This window comes from Pongo pygmaeus, chromosome 8 (genome assembly GCF_028885625.2).
Source record: "Pongo pygmaeus isolate AG05252 chromosome 8, NHGRI_mPonPyg2-v2.0_pri, whole genome shotgun sequence".
NCBI lineage: Eukaryota > Metazoa > Chordata > Mammalia > Primates > Hominidae > Pongo > Pongo pygmaeus.
This window is the reverse complement of record NC_072381.2, coordinates 81,677,029-81,690,425: the sequence shown is the minus strand read 5'-3', so window position 1 is coordinate 81,690,425 and position 13,397 is coordinate 81,677,029. Positions and strand designations below refer to the sequence as shown.

Below are 13,397 nucleotides of genomic sequence, written 5' to 3'. Positions count from 1 at the left end.
CAACAGAATTAAGGCTTAAGAAAGCCCTCTATTGCACAGACCATCTTGCTTTTTAAAAAACACACAAAACAAACAAATCACTAAAAGGATAGTCAAGATGATAAATTGAAAAAAGAATTCACTAATGTGCTTTCTGTGTCTGCAATTCAGAACTTCTTCCTTCTGACTTATTCTCTCTAGGCTGGGGGCAGAGGCATTTTCGGGGGAGAATAAAGTGGTGGACTAATTTTGAAAGTCTAATCATGGCCAATATTAGAAATTACTGGTAGAATTGTTGTTAAGATTCACTAAGGAAAATATCAGTGAAAGTGTTCTATAAACTGTTAAGTGCCAATTATTATCAGACAAATATAATTATGGGTTCAAAAATCACCAAGAATGTATCTTGTATGTTGACTTTAATAAGAATGGCAGAACACTTTCATCAAGAGATCCTTTCCTTTTCGATTACCAGCTGTGTCCTTTATTGATATGGAATAGCTGAAAGATAGGTAACAGAATTATCCACTGAAGATATGCAGAATTATTTAACAGTCTCTTTCTTTTCACCACCTACTTCAAAAGGAAAAACTGTATGGGCGGGAATATATTTCTTCATCAGAAAGTTCCAGCATAAACACATCACAAACTGATGTTTTCTTTTCTTCTTTCGTCATGAAAAGTCAACACATTTAGTTGTATTTGACCCAACTTGTCAAGCTTCCTGTTATTAAGCAGTAATAGAAAAAAAGTAAAAGGAACGCAGAACATAAGACATTAATGTACTGAACAATGCATATATTCCTTTTTCTCTTTGCCCATTGCAGTGGCCTCATTAATCACACTCCTGTGGACCCTCTTGGGCCCATCAGTGCTTTTCTGGGCTGAGCCACAAAGAACCCAGCCATGTGACTGGTGCTTGGGCAGCAGCCAAAATCCTTCCTGGCCCTGGCACATGGGTGAGCCCCAGGCATCAATCAAGCCCTGTTGCTATCTCATTTGGCACTCCGCTTTCCAAGGACAATTTCTTCCTGGGGACAAGGCTGGGTCAGGCATAGGAATCCCAGCTCTTCTGTTTTTTCATTCTGGGTAGAATACAAGATGTACCAGTTCAGAGCGGGAAGGACAGTGTGGGACAGCAGGCCGAGGGTGGCACAGAGAATGGTACATGTATTTTCTGTGCGCCAGATGATTCAGCTTCACTGCAATTCTATGCTTGAGTTCTTTAGTACAGAATCCCTAAACTTCCACCATAGATTTAATTTTTTGAATTATTTGTATGCATGTAGTCTAACATGTATCTGTTTGTTTTGGATGATCACATAACAGCAATAATCCACCTTTAATTGTTCTACTTAATGCTCTCATCTTTAGGCAAATGGATTAAAAAATGTTTCTCTATATAATTATTCTTAAAAATTATTCTTATAAAGATCTTGAAAATGATACCCAGAGGAGAAACAACCTATAACTGGAAAAGCGTTATTATTCATACAAGTAATTCGCTGTTTAAGAATATTCATTCACGAAAGACATTACCAAAAAAATTTACAAATCCAAAAACTTGGGGAAAACAAGGGAGGATTTGAGGGTGTGGCTGAGTGTAACTTTCTCCTTTTTCTCCTGGGGGCAGCTGATCTTTCCGTTTGCTAATTCACTAAGGAGAGGCTAAGTGCCAGTATTTTCCATCTTCATCACCTGCAGGTTGATCCATCACTTGTTATTCTTATTATAAAAGGGCACATATAAAATTCAACTTAGTAAAATAATTTGGCATTTGTTATAAGACTATTTCCTTGTCTATGCCTTAGAAGATCCTGGAACACATGAGAGATTTGTCAACTCATTCAACTAACATTGATCAAGCTCCTACAAGACATCAGGCCCACGTATTGGGGATAGAGAATAGAAAGACAAAATCTCTGTCCTAAATATACTAGGATAATAGGATAAGGGGAATGGGAGAAAATTAAGGAGCCAATTTTCCCACAATACAGTTATTGCTACAATAGGGATTTGCAAAGGTGTCCTATGGGAACATAAGGAGAGACACCTCACCTGGATTCCGAAGGTGACAGAGAGGGTGGGAAGAGTGCAGAGAGGAATTCTAGGAGTACGTGACACTTGTTCTAATTCTTAGCATATAAGTAGTGATTAGCTAGCTTGAGAATAGGTGGGATAGGGGCCTAAATTCTAACATAATGCATGTTTGTGGGCCTGGAGGGTACAAAGGGCACAGAACTGCAAATACTTTGTTATGTCTGGACCAAGACAGGAGGCTGGGAAGGCAGGCTGGGATTCAATCCAGAGAAACAAATAAGAATGGAGTCTCATGCCCATGAATCTAGTAACCAACCCCAGTGAGAGGACGCACTTGATCACTCAGCTCAGCACCCAATTTCCAGTCAGAGTGACTGGGTACAAAATGGAGGTCACATGCATGCTCCCAGAGATTACCACCATGTTCACCAGTTCCAGAACGAACCAGCTACAAAAGACAAAATTGTTACTATTTGATGAAGAAACAGAAAACTTTCACAGAACGTGGTGTTCTCTATTTGGCTATCACAGGGTATCTGGTGAAACGTTTCTTGTTAGAAAAAGATATAAACATAACCACAAGCTGAGAAACAGGCCCCTGGGTCAGACTATGAGCCACTGAGGCAGGGGGGTTCTATCTCTGAGAAAAGGGAACCAGTATGATTTTGTGTGACAGTATGACAGTGTCCCATCCTTAGTTTCAGGGTTATATTCAGCTATTAAGGATCTGGTTCCATTTTTTTTAAGTCCACATAGTGATTTATGTTTTCAACGAGACTAACTTAAAGTTCCATAAATAATTAAAACATATATAGTCTAACACGCAAACCTTTCTTCATATATCATAGACTACTTTGTCCATAAGGATATTTCTTTTCTTTTCTTTTTTTTTGAGACAGGGTCTTGCTCTGTTTCCCAGGCTATAGTACAGTTGTGCAATCCTAGCTCACTGCAGCCTCCACCTCCCACACTCAGGTGATTCTCCCACCTCAACCTCCCGAGTAGCCACCACACCTGGCTAATTTTTTGTATTTTTAGTAGAGATGGGGCTACACCATGTTGGCCAGGCTGATCTCAAACACCTAGCCTCAAGTGATCCACCTGCCTCAGCCTCCCAGAGTGCTGGGATTATAGGCGTGAGCCATTGCACCTGGCCTATTTCTCTTCTTGAAGAATTTTTATTGAGATATAATGGAAAATACCAAATTTGCATATTTATTGTTTAATTTGATTAATTTTGACATACATATTCCCCATGAACCACCATCATGATCAAAATGGCAAACATTTCCATCACCCCTAAAATTTCCTTATGTTCCTTTGTGATCCATCCCTCCCCTCCAACCTCTTCTCTAGGAAACCAGTGATCTACTTTCTGTCACTATAGATTAGATTGCATTTTCTAGGATGTTACAGAAATGGAATCACACAGTATGTGCTCTTTTTTGCTTGGTGTCCCTTACTCAAAAGCTCTCACTCTAATCGTCAAAGATTCTTCCCTTCTGGCTGAGGTTTGGTAATGAGTATCAGAAAATTCCAGGATGGTGTTTACCAAAGTGGGGCCAGAGGACCATCTGCCTCAGAGTCATCTAGGTACTGGCTAAAATGGGCTGATTCACCTCTTCCAGAACTCTTACATCCGAATGACTGCTCTGTTCAAATAGGAGAGCTAACAGTTTTAACCTAACCTCTTAGGGAACAACTATTTCTATCTCTTGGTTCAAATTGCTGCTTTTCTTTCATGCCTTTCTACTTTTTTCTATAACCTGAGCAATTTTTAGTTCTTTTTGTTATAGCAGCACACTGAACTGAATGTCTTTAAGACACAACCAGTAATAATTTTTCAAGACCTCTTGGTACCATATATTTAAAAGTGTGGTTTGGATTACTTTTCCATAAAAAGCACATGCATTACTAACTTTCTTCCCTTAGTTACTTTGCTATCTATTTATAAAGTCTGCCATTAGGGCCAGGACTTGAGTGAAGAAAATGAAGCACTTCTTCAAGTGCAAAATGTAAGAGGGTACCAAAAAAACTTCAGTGATCCAGATAATACTTAAAAAAAAAAATTCAGGCTGGGCATGGTAGCTCACGCCTGTAATCCCAGCACTTTGGGAAGCCAAGGCGGGCAGATCACAAGGTCAGAAGTTTGAGACCACCCTGGCCAACATAATGAAACCCCAGCTCTACTAAAAATACAAAAAATTAGCTGGGTGTGGTGGTGGGCACCTGTAATCCTAGCTACTCGGGAGGCTGAGGCAGGAGAATCACTTGAACCTGGGAGACGTAGGTTGCAGCAAGCCAAGATTGTGCCACTGCACACCAGCCTGGGCAATAGTGAGAGACTCTTTCTCAAAAAAAAAAAAAAAAAAAAATTCAAATTAAGGCAAAAAAATCCATGGTGGACAAAGTATCAAAATTTTAAATAAAGTCAGCATCAGTAACAGTGCCATATTGTGTCTGAGGCAGAAGGAAAAAAACAAAAACAAAAACAGCAATTGTGATCCTGTCTTTTTAAGATTATTATTATTTACATTTTATGCCCAAGGCGAGTGACTCTCTCAGTATGCCCTAGTCCTGGCCCTGGTCCACCTCCTGGTCCACTTGAAGTTTCACTGTGCAACGGGCTGTTTGCCATCCTAACATCATTATTACAATGTTATTTCTGGCCCAGCTTTTAGAATGTGCTATGAACATTAAGAGCTAACTCAAAATGCTCTATCTAGACACACTCACTGATCCTTACTTTTTCCCTTGCCATAAAACACAAGCACAACCAATCCCAGGCAAAGATACAAATACCAGTCACTACAGTCCTGAATTATTTAAAGGGCCTCAACTGTGCATTGAGAATGGGGTGTGTTCATTCATGTCTGATTACAGGTAACTTCAACATGAAACTGACATACAGAAACCATAGCTCTGATTAATGTTATTATTTAAAACATGTACTTTACTTCTCATAGGAACCAACAACGTTTGAGTAAAATCAGTGTGTAAGAATAAACTATATAATATATGGGTTCCAACTGGACTCAAAATAAGCCCAGAAATTGCTGGGGATAAGGGCAAGTACAGTGGTTATGAATATTTTAGTTAAATGATTTGGGGAAAACATGCCAAGATTCCCATTCACTCTCAGAAAGTTTGCTTGGATGTATCATTTTTACTGAAAGCAAAAGGACTCATGCTCAGCTACTTAATGGATGCATAGAATTAAGTTACTTGCTGTGGAATAAAGAATTTAAGAGGAACACTGGGATATCAGAGCTGTTAATAGATGGTGAGTGCCGGTCTTCAGGGTCCACACAGTACTGTGTAAGATTCAGACTGTACCAGGAGGAAATTTCAAGTAATTTTGTCATCCATCATCATCACAAACTACAACAGCATGGTGGATGGGGAAGATATGGGCTTTGGAGTCAGACAGATTCAAGAGGAAAGTCCAGCTGCACTCTGTCCTGGCTGTCTGACCTTGGCCCTTTTTTGTGCCTGTTTCTCCAACTGTGAAATGAGCCTATTTTGCAGGCTCGCCACAAGAATGAAGCAGGACAGGACACATGCAGCACGTAGCACAGGCCTGGTGCATGGGGCACCCTGATTAAACTGTAGTTGTTGTTATCACTGTCAGCAACATAGGCTTTATTCAGTGTCTGAAGGTTCTCTGACCTGCAGACAGATCAGTGAAGGAAATTTTCTAGGGGAAAAAAAAACAATAGAATCTGCAATTATTTCCCTATGTGTGACTAGACAAAAGGGACTGATATGGTTTGGCTGTGTCCCCACCCAAATCTCGAATTGTAGCCCCCATGATTCTCACATGTCATGGGAGGGACCCAGTGGGAGGTAATTGAATCATGAGGGCAGGTCTTTCTCATGCTATTCTCATGACAGTGAATAAGTATCATGAGATCTGGTGGCTTCATAAAGGGCAGTTCCCCTGTACATGCTCTCTCTCTTGCCTGCCACCATGTAAGATGTGACTTTGCTCCTCCTTTGCCTTCTGCCATGATTGTGAGGCCTCCCCAGCCACATGGAACTGTGAGTCCATTAAACCTCTTTTTCTTTATAAATTACCTAGTCTCAAATACGTCTTTATTACCAGTGTAAGAACTGACTAATACAGGGACTGAAGGGCCAGATTCCTGATAAAGGCAGAGCCCATCCTGTTTGTCTATATTTTCAGTGCTAAGTCCCTAAATGTGGACATTTCATTCTTATAAGAGCTCTAGGAGACAACTCTGGAGTTGAGCGACATCCCTTTAAGAAGAGGCACTTTCCTTGCCAAAAAAGAGCAGCTGATCAAAGTCACGGTTACTATGTACGGTTTTGTTCCTGACATTTTAAAAGATCCAGAAAAGAGCTTCAAAAGTTCATCCAAAAGTGGATATAAAGTAGGTGGTGGGAAAAAGGCCATAAGAGAGCTGGAGTTATTCACTCCAGGGAAGAGAGGGTCGACAGATTTCAAAGTGCAGAGTGTTACAACACTCATGCTACTCTGTTTCCTTCATCTCCACGGAATAGAAGGGCTCCTATCAATACTTTTTTTTGGATAGATGGATGATTTCCCTTCCTGAAGACATGGGGTCATTCAGATGACCTTTTGAAATCTCTTCTAGTTCCAATCTTTGCACAAATCCAAAAGAGCAAATAGAAATCCAGCTCACCAATGTAGGGTCCCAGTAGGTTGAGGTAGCTTGGCATAGTGGAAAGAGTGAGAGCCAGGAGTCAGGCAGAGTGGCTTTGAATCTGCCTCTGAGACTCACTTGTTGGGCAAATTTATTGTAGTAAAAGAACTCAACCTTTTACTCAATGGTAGCACCAAGATCATTTCTGCCTCCTACGGTTCTTGAAAGGATTAACTAATGTTGGCAAAGCACCTAATGTGTTGACTGGCACACAGTAGGCTTTTGAAAAATTGGAGCTTTTATTATAATTGGCAACAAAATGGGTAGAATAGTTCCATTTAAATCATAAGAGAGCAATAACACTATGGTTATACCACATCAGGAACACTGCAAATTCAAGTAGGCCAACTGCCTACCACTGACAACTCCTCATCCCACAGAATTCTCTCTGCAAACTAGAGCTTGTCCATGCCAAAGAATGTTTGAGGGGCAACTTATTAACTACCTTTTGCTATGAAGCAGAGGAAACCGAAGGCAAGGTCTAAGACATGTTGGTTTAAATCTGGCTTCTCTCACTGTCACCACAAGAATCAAATTAATTATTTTAAAAAGGTTTCAAATACATTTCCAAGTATAGGGAATGTATTTCATATGTCTCAAAGTTTATGTCTGAGTACATCCCACTGAATTGTAATTCTCACTAAGTATAGTAAAAATGTCAGTCACAAAACAGGTTTGCAAAACAAACAAATTTTGCAAAAACAGAAAAGGTTTGTAAAAGCTATAATTATGATTCCTCTCCTTCACGAATGATATAAAGGTAAAACTTGAAGTCATTAAGAAATTAAACAGCTCTCTCAGAGCAGGGAAATATACTGGTCAGGGACCTATAGTGAATAAAAAAACTCCTACTTCTCTCAGTTTTTTCCATAAAAATGTAACTTTTTGGCATTACGTCAATGTGATATTACATATTTAGCATTTACAGAAAGATGCTGGAGTGCAAGAGAGAGGAGCTCTGGTTTCTGTTCTTTAACTAGAGGTGGGGTCTGTGTCAGGACACCTGGAGGCTGTGAGGAATTGGAAAAGGCAGAGGAAATACAAGGTACAAACATGCACACAAAGCAAGGCCCTAAGGAGAACGTGGCCAGAAACACAGGAGTGTTCCTGAAGCCCCTCTATGTTGCTCAGAGAATCAAACTTGGCTTGGGGGAGCACTTCCTGTTTCTATCAAAGGGATAATGGGTTACAGTTGACAGAACCAAATGTTACAGACAAGGGAGCAAAACAATGCACTTTGAACCGATGGAGTCACAGGAAAGAGCAGCTTATTTTTGTTGGGAGGGAACACACGCAGGTATGGCATGTTGTATTGTAAAATGACTCCAGCTATGTCAGGGAGCTGGACGGGGCCCAGTGTGGATCTACGAAGGCCATTGTGCCATTAAATAAATGCTATGCACGAATCTCACAAGATAATGAAGCAGCCCTTTTATTACCACCGCACCAGCTTTATGCTGAGGGGTCATGTTAGATTTCATTGTTTGAAATGAATACATTTCATTGTTGTTGTTTTCTCTTTTTTTTTCTGTTATTTTTTCACAGGTATTGACAAATGCATAAATTTCTAGTGGCAACAAACCACTGAGCTGTTGAAATAGTTTCTAGATTCTAAACCCAAATATTTCCATTAACTCATCATCAGGCTCATCATTTTCACGACACTGTTTTAGAAGTGGGGATATAAAAAAGTCCTTTGAAATCTACTGTATTTATCCTTACACTGCCTAAAGTCATCAAATCAAGCTTCCTCAAAACCATAGGTGTTACAAACCTGACTGCCCAGCAGTTACAAGCAGGTTCATTTATAACTGTTATTTTTACATGTAGAACAATTGGACAAAAGAAAAAAGCAAAATGGCACCTAAGGTAACAATCAAGAACATAACAGAAAGAAAAAAAATCCAGGAAATTCAAGGAAAAGAAAACTATCTATGATGTAGGATATTAAGTTCAAAAGTCCTTGTTACCAAGGGGACATTACAATCGTGTTTTGCTTCCATAACTCTCTTTCTGAGTCCCCTTGAAAAAAAGTGGTCTAAGTCACAGACTCTTTCAGTGTGTGAAATAATTCCTGGGAATAGGGCAAACTCTTTCAGCAGTTTATTCATTATTTTAGGCCACATAGATAAATGACAATAAAAGTCTGTTCAGAGAGCTACTGGCTTGGAGAAATAGAAGAATCTTCAGAAATGCTTAACTCAATACCAAGGAGTAATTCATGGGCTTGGAGTACTTAACTAATAAAATCCTGTAAGGTGACATGATATTTGATGTTAAGAAGAGACAACAAGGCCAGGTATCTATATTCTACACTTAAAATGAAATGTGTTCATTTATAATTAAGTGGTAAAAAAAAAAAAGTCTCCATTAATCCAGAATTTAACAGCTATAACCCGTTCATTGAGAGAGACGTTAAGTTATAGTGGCAAGGAGAGGTTGCTAAATATTTTAAGGCACTTTGACCATGTTCCTACCCATATTAATGTCCGTCTAGAGGAGTTTTCCCATTACTAGATTTTTTTCTCCTTTTTTAAAAAATAAACGTTAGTGTTTCTGTTCATTTTGGAAATATGTCTTGCGAAGGACTTCGGAGATATTTTTCTTTCTTTTTAAAAATGACCTTCTAATAAAAATAATAGACTAAACCCAAAGCAAATAACATTAGACTCTGCCAATATGGTCATGAAAAGACCAAACAGTCCTTCTGAAGTAGGGTGACCAAGTGCCAAAATAACTTAAAACATTCTAACAGAAGGCAAGCGAAGTGTTACTCAGAGAACCAGCAATCAAAGCAGCCCACAGTTGGAGGGTGTTACAGAATCCTAATCTAGCAAACCTTCCAGCTTGACCACTGGTTGTTTTCAATACAGTACTTCCTCATTGGCAGGGCATGCTGCTTTTCTTGACATCAGGAAACAATACCACTCTTTTTTTTTCCTTTTTTCTTTTCTTAGACACAGTGCAGAACCCAGCACATTTCAAGGCCATATGATGTGGTTTTTGTTGATTTGTGAACCAGCTGCTGGTTTTGAAAAGGAAATTGCATTCAAGCTCAACCACGCTGTACTAGTCTTGGTTTACCTGCCATATGCAAAGCGTCTGTCTTTGTGATGATCACCAAAAGTATCCCAAAGCCTGAGAGAAACACTCACTTCATCAACAACATCCCGAGAACGCTCCAAGACCTGCAGGAGAGAGAGAGAGCATCTGTGCTCGGTGTCAGTCAGAAGTTCCCCAGGAGAAGCGTGTTCAAGTCAGCACCCTCAGTGCCATCAATTCACTTGCATTAAGTTTGCTTATTCTATCTGATGGGATTTAAGCTAAGTCTTAATTCCCTTCCTGGAATCACCTGTCTCAACCCTCATTCAGGATACCAGAGCCACAGTCTCCGGTTTGTGTTTTGCTTTTGTTTTCTCTTGTGGCACTAAAAAGGTTAGTTTTGTTTTGAATGTGTAATTTATCCACGCTCCTCCTTTAGAAAAAATCAGACCGGCAACCAGCAATGATGTGCCCTAGGGATGCTGAAGACACTCTGTGCATCTTACCTCCTGGCACACGCGGTACTGGTCAATCGCCCACACGGTTGGCACATGGGTGGCCAGCAGCTGATACTGCGTGAGTGTGGTGTTGCACGCCCTGGCACAGATCAAGCGCGTCTTCCCCACGGCATTGTCACCCACGACCACACACTTGATAGTTTCAACGTTGGGTCTTTCGTAGTCCATGTCAGCGTCCATTTATAAAACTCTGTAAGAAGAGAGTGAACACCACAGTAAGGACACCAAGGCTTTCCAGAGCAGTCAAAGACGTGAGAGGTTCAGGGAGTTTTGCCTTCGTCCAGCCACTTCCTTAGAGGTGCACAAGCACAGGCAAGAATGTTTGGAAGTTCGTACTAAGCCTAATTGACACTCAAGTTTTCTTTTTATATCTCACACAAGTACAAAAACATGGGACTGTTATTTTGACCCCAAACAGTTTATTCCCGTTAACTGCTATTTTCTCCTTGGTTTTCTCTAAACACAACCTGCCTACTGGAGCTCCATTCAGCCACTGTCGGGACAGCTGGCACATATTTATAGCCTACTGGCTACTCACGTTGGCCTGCCAGCAAGTCTGGTCACCTGTAGGGCTGAACTTCAACATTGCGGCAATAGGCAGCCTTGGCAATGCTAGCATCTACTTCATCACAATATCGCCTATTAGCCAATATCTGTTGTTGAAAAGCAGTTTTCCTTAGGTTCAAAACTGTTATGGGGACTTAGAGAATGATCAAAAGTGCAGGCTGAAAGACTACCTGATGTCAAAGAAGAGTAAACTGTTAAGTCTAAATTTAATCAAATTAACTTATATTTATTTGTATTAATCAAATTCATAATTCATAAATATACATATGTGTGTGTGTATATATATATATATATATATATATGGAATCTCACTCTGTCACCCAGCTAGAGCACAAGCACAGTGGTGCAATCTCCACTCACTGCAACCTCTGCCTGCTGGGTTCAAGCAATTCACCTGCCTCAGCCTCCTGAGTAGCTGGGATTACAGGTGCCCACCACCATGCCTGGCTAATTTTTATATTTTTAGTAGAGATGGGGTGTTGCCATGTTGGCCAGGCTGGTCTCAAACTCCTTATCTCAAGTGATCTCCCCACCTTGGCCTCCCAAAGTGCTGGGATTACAGGCGTGAGCCACCATGCCCAGCCATAAAAAAGATATTCTTAAGAGGGCCCATAATAAAGCAAGATTCAAAAAAATTATCTTCTGTGTTTTCATCAAGAAATCTGGAACATATGGCAAAGAATAATTTTACCAGGAGAGTTACTTTGGAATCTTCCTGAAACCAAGAAACAGGGTTGCTGATGAGAGGCCAAGAGGAAGAAAAAAAGCACCTGCCAGCTTGGTCTGCCCAGGGACAGGACCCTCCACAAACAGGGGTGCAGGCTGCTTACCAGTAGCAGCTGGACAGGAGACCAGCCATGTATGATTTTAAGATTTTAATTAATTGTAATTGCCTTTTTGAGGGAGTCTATTGTTAAACTAATAAGAACAGATGCTACACTTGATCTTAGTTAGCCAAAAGGCTGACAAGCAATGGAAGTCCATTGTTAAACTCAGAAAAGTGGGTGGGCGGTCATTTTTAAGGTGTCAGTAATGATTTTAATGGCTATGGTAAAGAAACTGTTCAGAGTAAAGCCTAATACATAATTGGGACTCAAGTGTTTGTTTAATTCATCTGATTGAGAAAAATGATAACTTGGATAATGAGATTAAGGGCATTGACAAGGATATATAGAAAGAATATTAAGAAAAATTCTTTTTCACAGTTAGGACTATTGGAACATGGACTGTCTCAGAAAGTGAAGGGTATGGAACTGTCGACTATAACGCCATCACAGGAGGTGTTAAAGCTGAGGCTGGAGAACGATTTGGCAGGAATGGAGTAGAGTGATTCAAGGAACAGATGTGTGCTTAGGTTAGGATTGGATCTGTAATTCCTACACCGTGGAGAGGCATAAAACAGTCAGATACCTGTCCACCTGATAAATACTTGTCCTGAACATCCTGGGTGGGGAAAAAGAGTCTTTAAAAATTTCCAACTCTGATGATCAGCCAGACGTGGTGACTCCTAAAATTGATTTCTTGAAAATTTAGTTTTAAACTTCTATGGTTTTCTTAGTTACCCATCTAACAGTATAACATAGCAAAAGCATGAATTTGGTGTTAGATTGGTGGGTCCTTAACAAATCCCAAGGAACACTTTGCAGTGTCTGGAGACGTGTCTGGTTGTCACTTGGTGGGGAGTTGAGGAGGGAGTTCTGCTTCTAGTGGGTAGAAGATCAGAGATGCTGCTGTTATGCACAGGACAACGCCCCACAACAAAGAATTACCCAGCCCTAAATGTTACAGGGCTGAGGTTGTGAAACCCTGTCTTAGAAGGATGTGAGTTTGAATCCTAGCTCCCCCATTTTCCAGTCATTGGACTTTGGGCAAGTTGTTTGTACTTTCTGAGCCTCAGTCTCCTCATCTGTTAAGTGGGTATCATAAAAATACTCATCTCCTAAGGCTGTTGTGCGGATTAGGTGGACTGATGAATTAAGTCCTCAGTGCCATACCTGACACACTGATGGTTTCAAAAATTATAATCATGATGCTGAAGACAAATGCCTTCAGATGACAACAAAATTGAGTCAGGTGGAAGGCCAGAATTAGATGCAAACTCATAAACCTAATAACGACAAAGATCTATAAAAAGGATACAACTTGGAAGAATTAACCAAACAGTAACTCACTGAAAATTAAAGAACACAGAAACAAGATGTGGTGTAGCTGATCTTAAGCAAAGAAGACAGAAAAAGTTTTGGGTGTGGAGGTGGCAGGGAGGAGGTCACAGTTAATGAGAAGATAATAGAGTTGGAAAGATGGGTTAAAAATGCTTGCCTGAGGCATTTCTCAATTCCAGAATAAAAATGGTAATACTTAACCCTCTTTGACAAGTTTCTGGTTACATTAGCATGGGGTAGCAGCCTGAATCAGAAAAACAGGTTCTAGCTGGAGTCTCACAACTTTGGAAATGGAGGTTCATTACTTTAAATGTCCTCAGTGGTGGGAAACCTTACTCTTTTAAGGGTGAATTTTATTTATTTATTTATTTTTGATAGATAATTGTCATATAGAGCCAATC

The 13,397-nt window shown here is 40.1% G+C and overlaps 1 protein-coding gene and 1 non-coding gene across 21 annotated transcripts in view; both read right to left on the bottom strand.

Moving 5' to 3' along the window:
• Positions 1-13,397, bottom strand: part of RHOBTB1 (Rho related BTB domain containing 1) — a 132,563-nt gene that overhangs the window by 31,618 nt on the left and 87,548 nt on the right. For 14 of the 20 annotated variants that reach the window (XM_054435798.2, XM_054435789.2, XM_054435785.1 and 11 more), the window contains 2 exons: positions 10,256-10,457; positions 9,792-9,895 (listed from right to left, as the gene is read on the bottom strand). In XM_054435798.2, coding sequence (XP_054291773.1) covers positions 9,792-9,895; positions 10,256-10,447 — 296 coding nt within the window. In that variant the 5' untranslated portion in view covers positions 10,448-10,457. Of the gene's footprint in view, positions 1-9,791; positions 9,918-10,255; positions 10,458-13,397 lie in introns of all 20 variants that reach the window. The other 6 variants (XM_063669948.1, XM_063669949.1, XM_054435800.2 and 3 more) reach the window with 2 other exon arrangements.
• Positions 11,627-11,808, bottom strand: LOC129007047 (U2 spliceosomal RNA). The gene has a single exon (XR_008492218.1). It is a non-coding gene; the product is annotated as a U2 spliceosomal RNA (small nuclear RNA).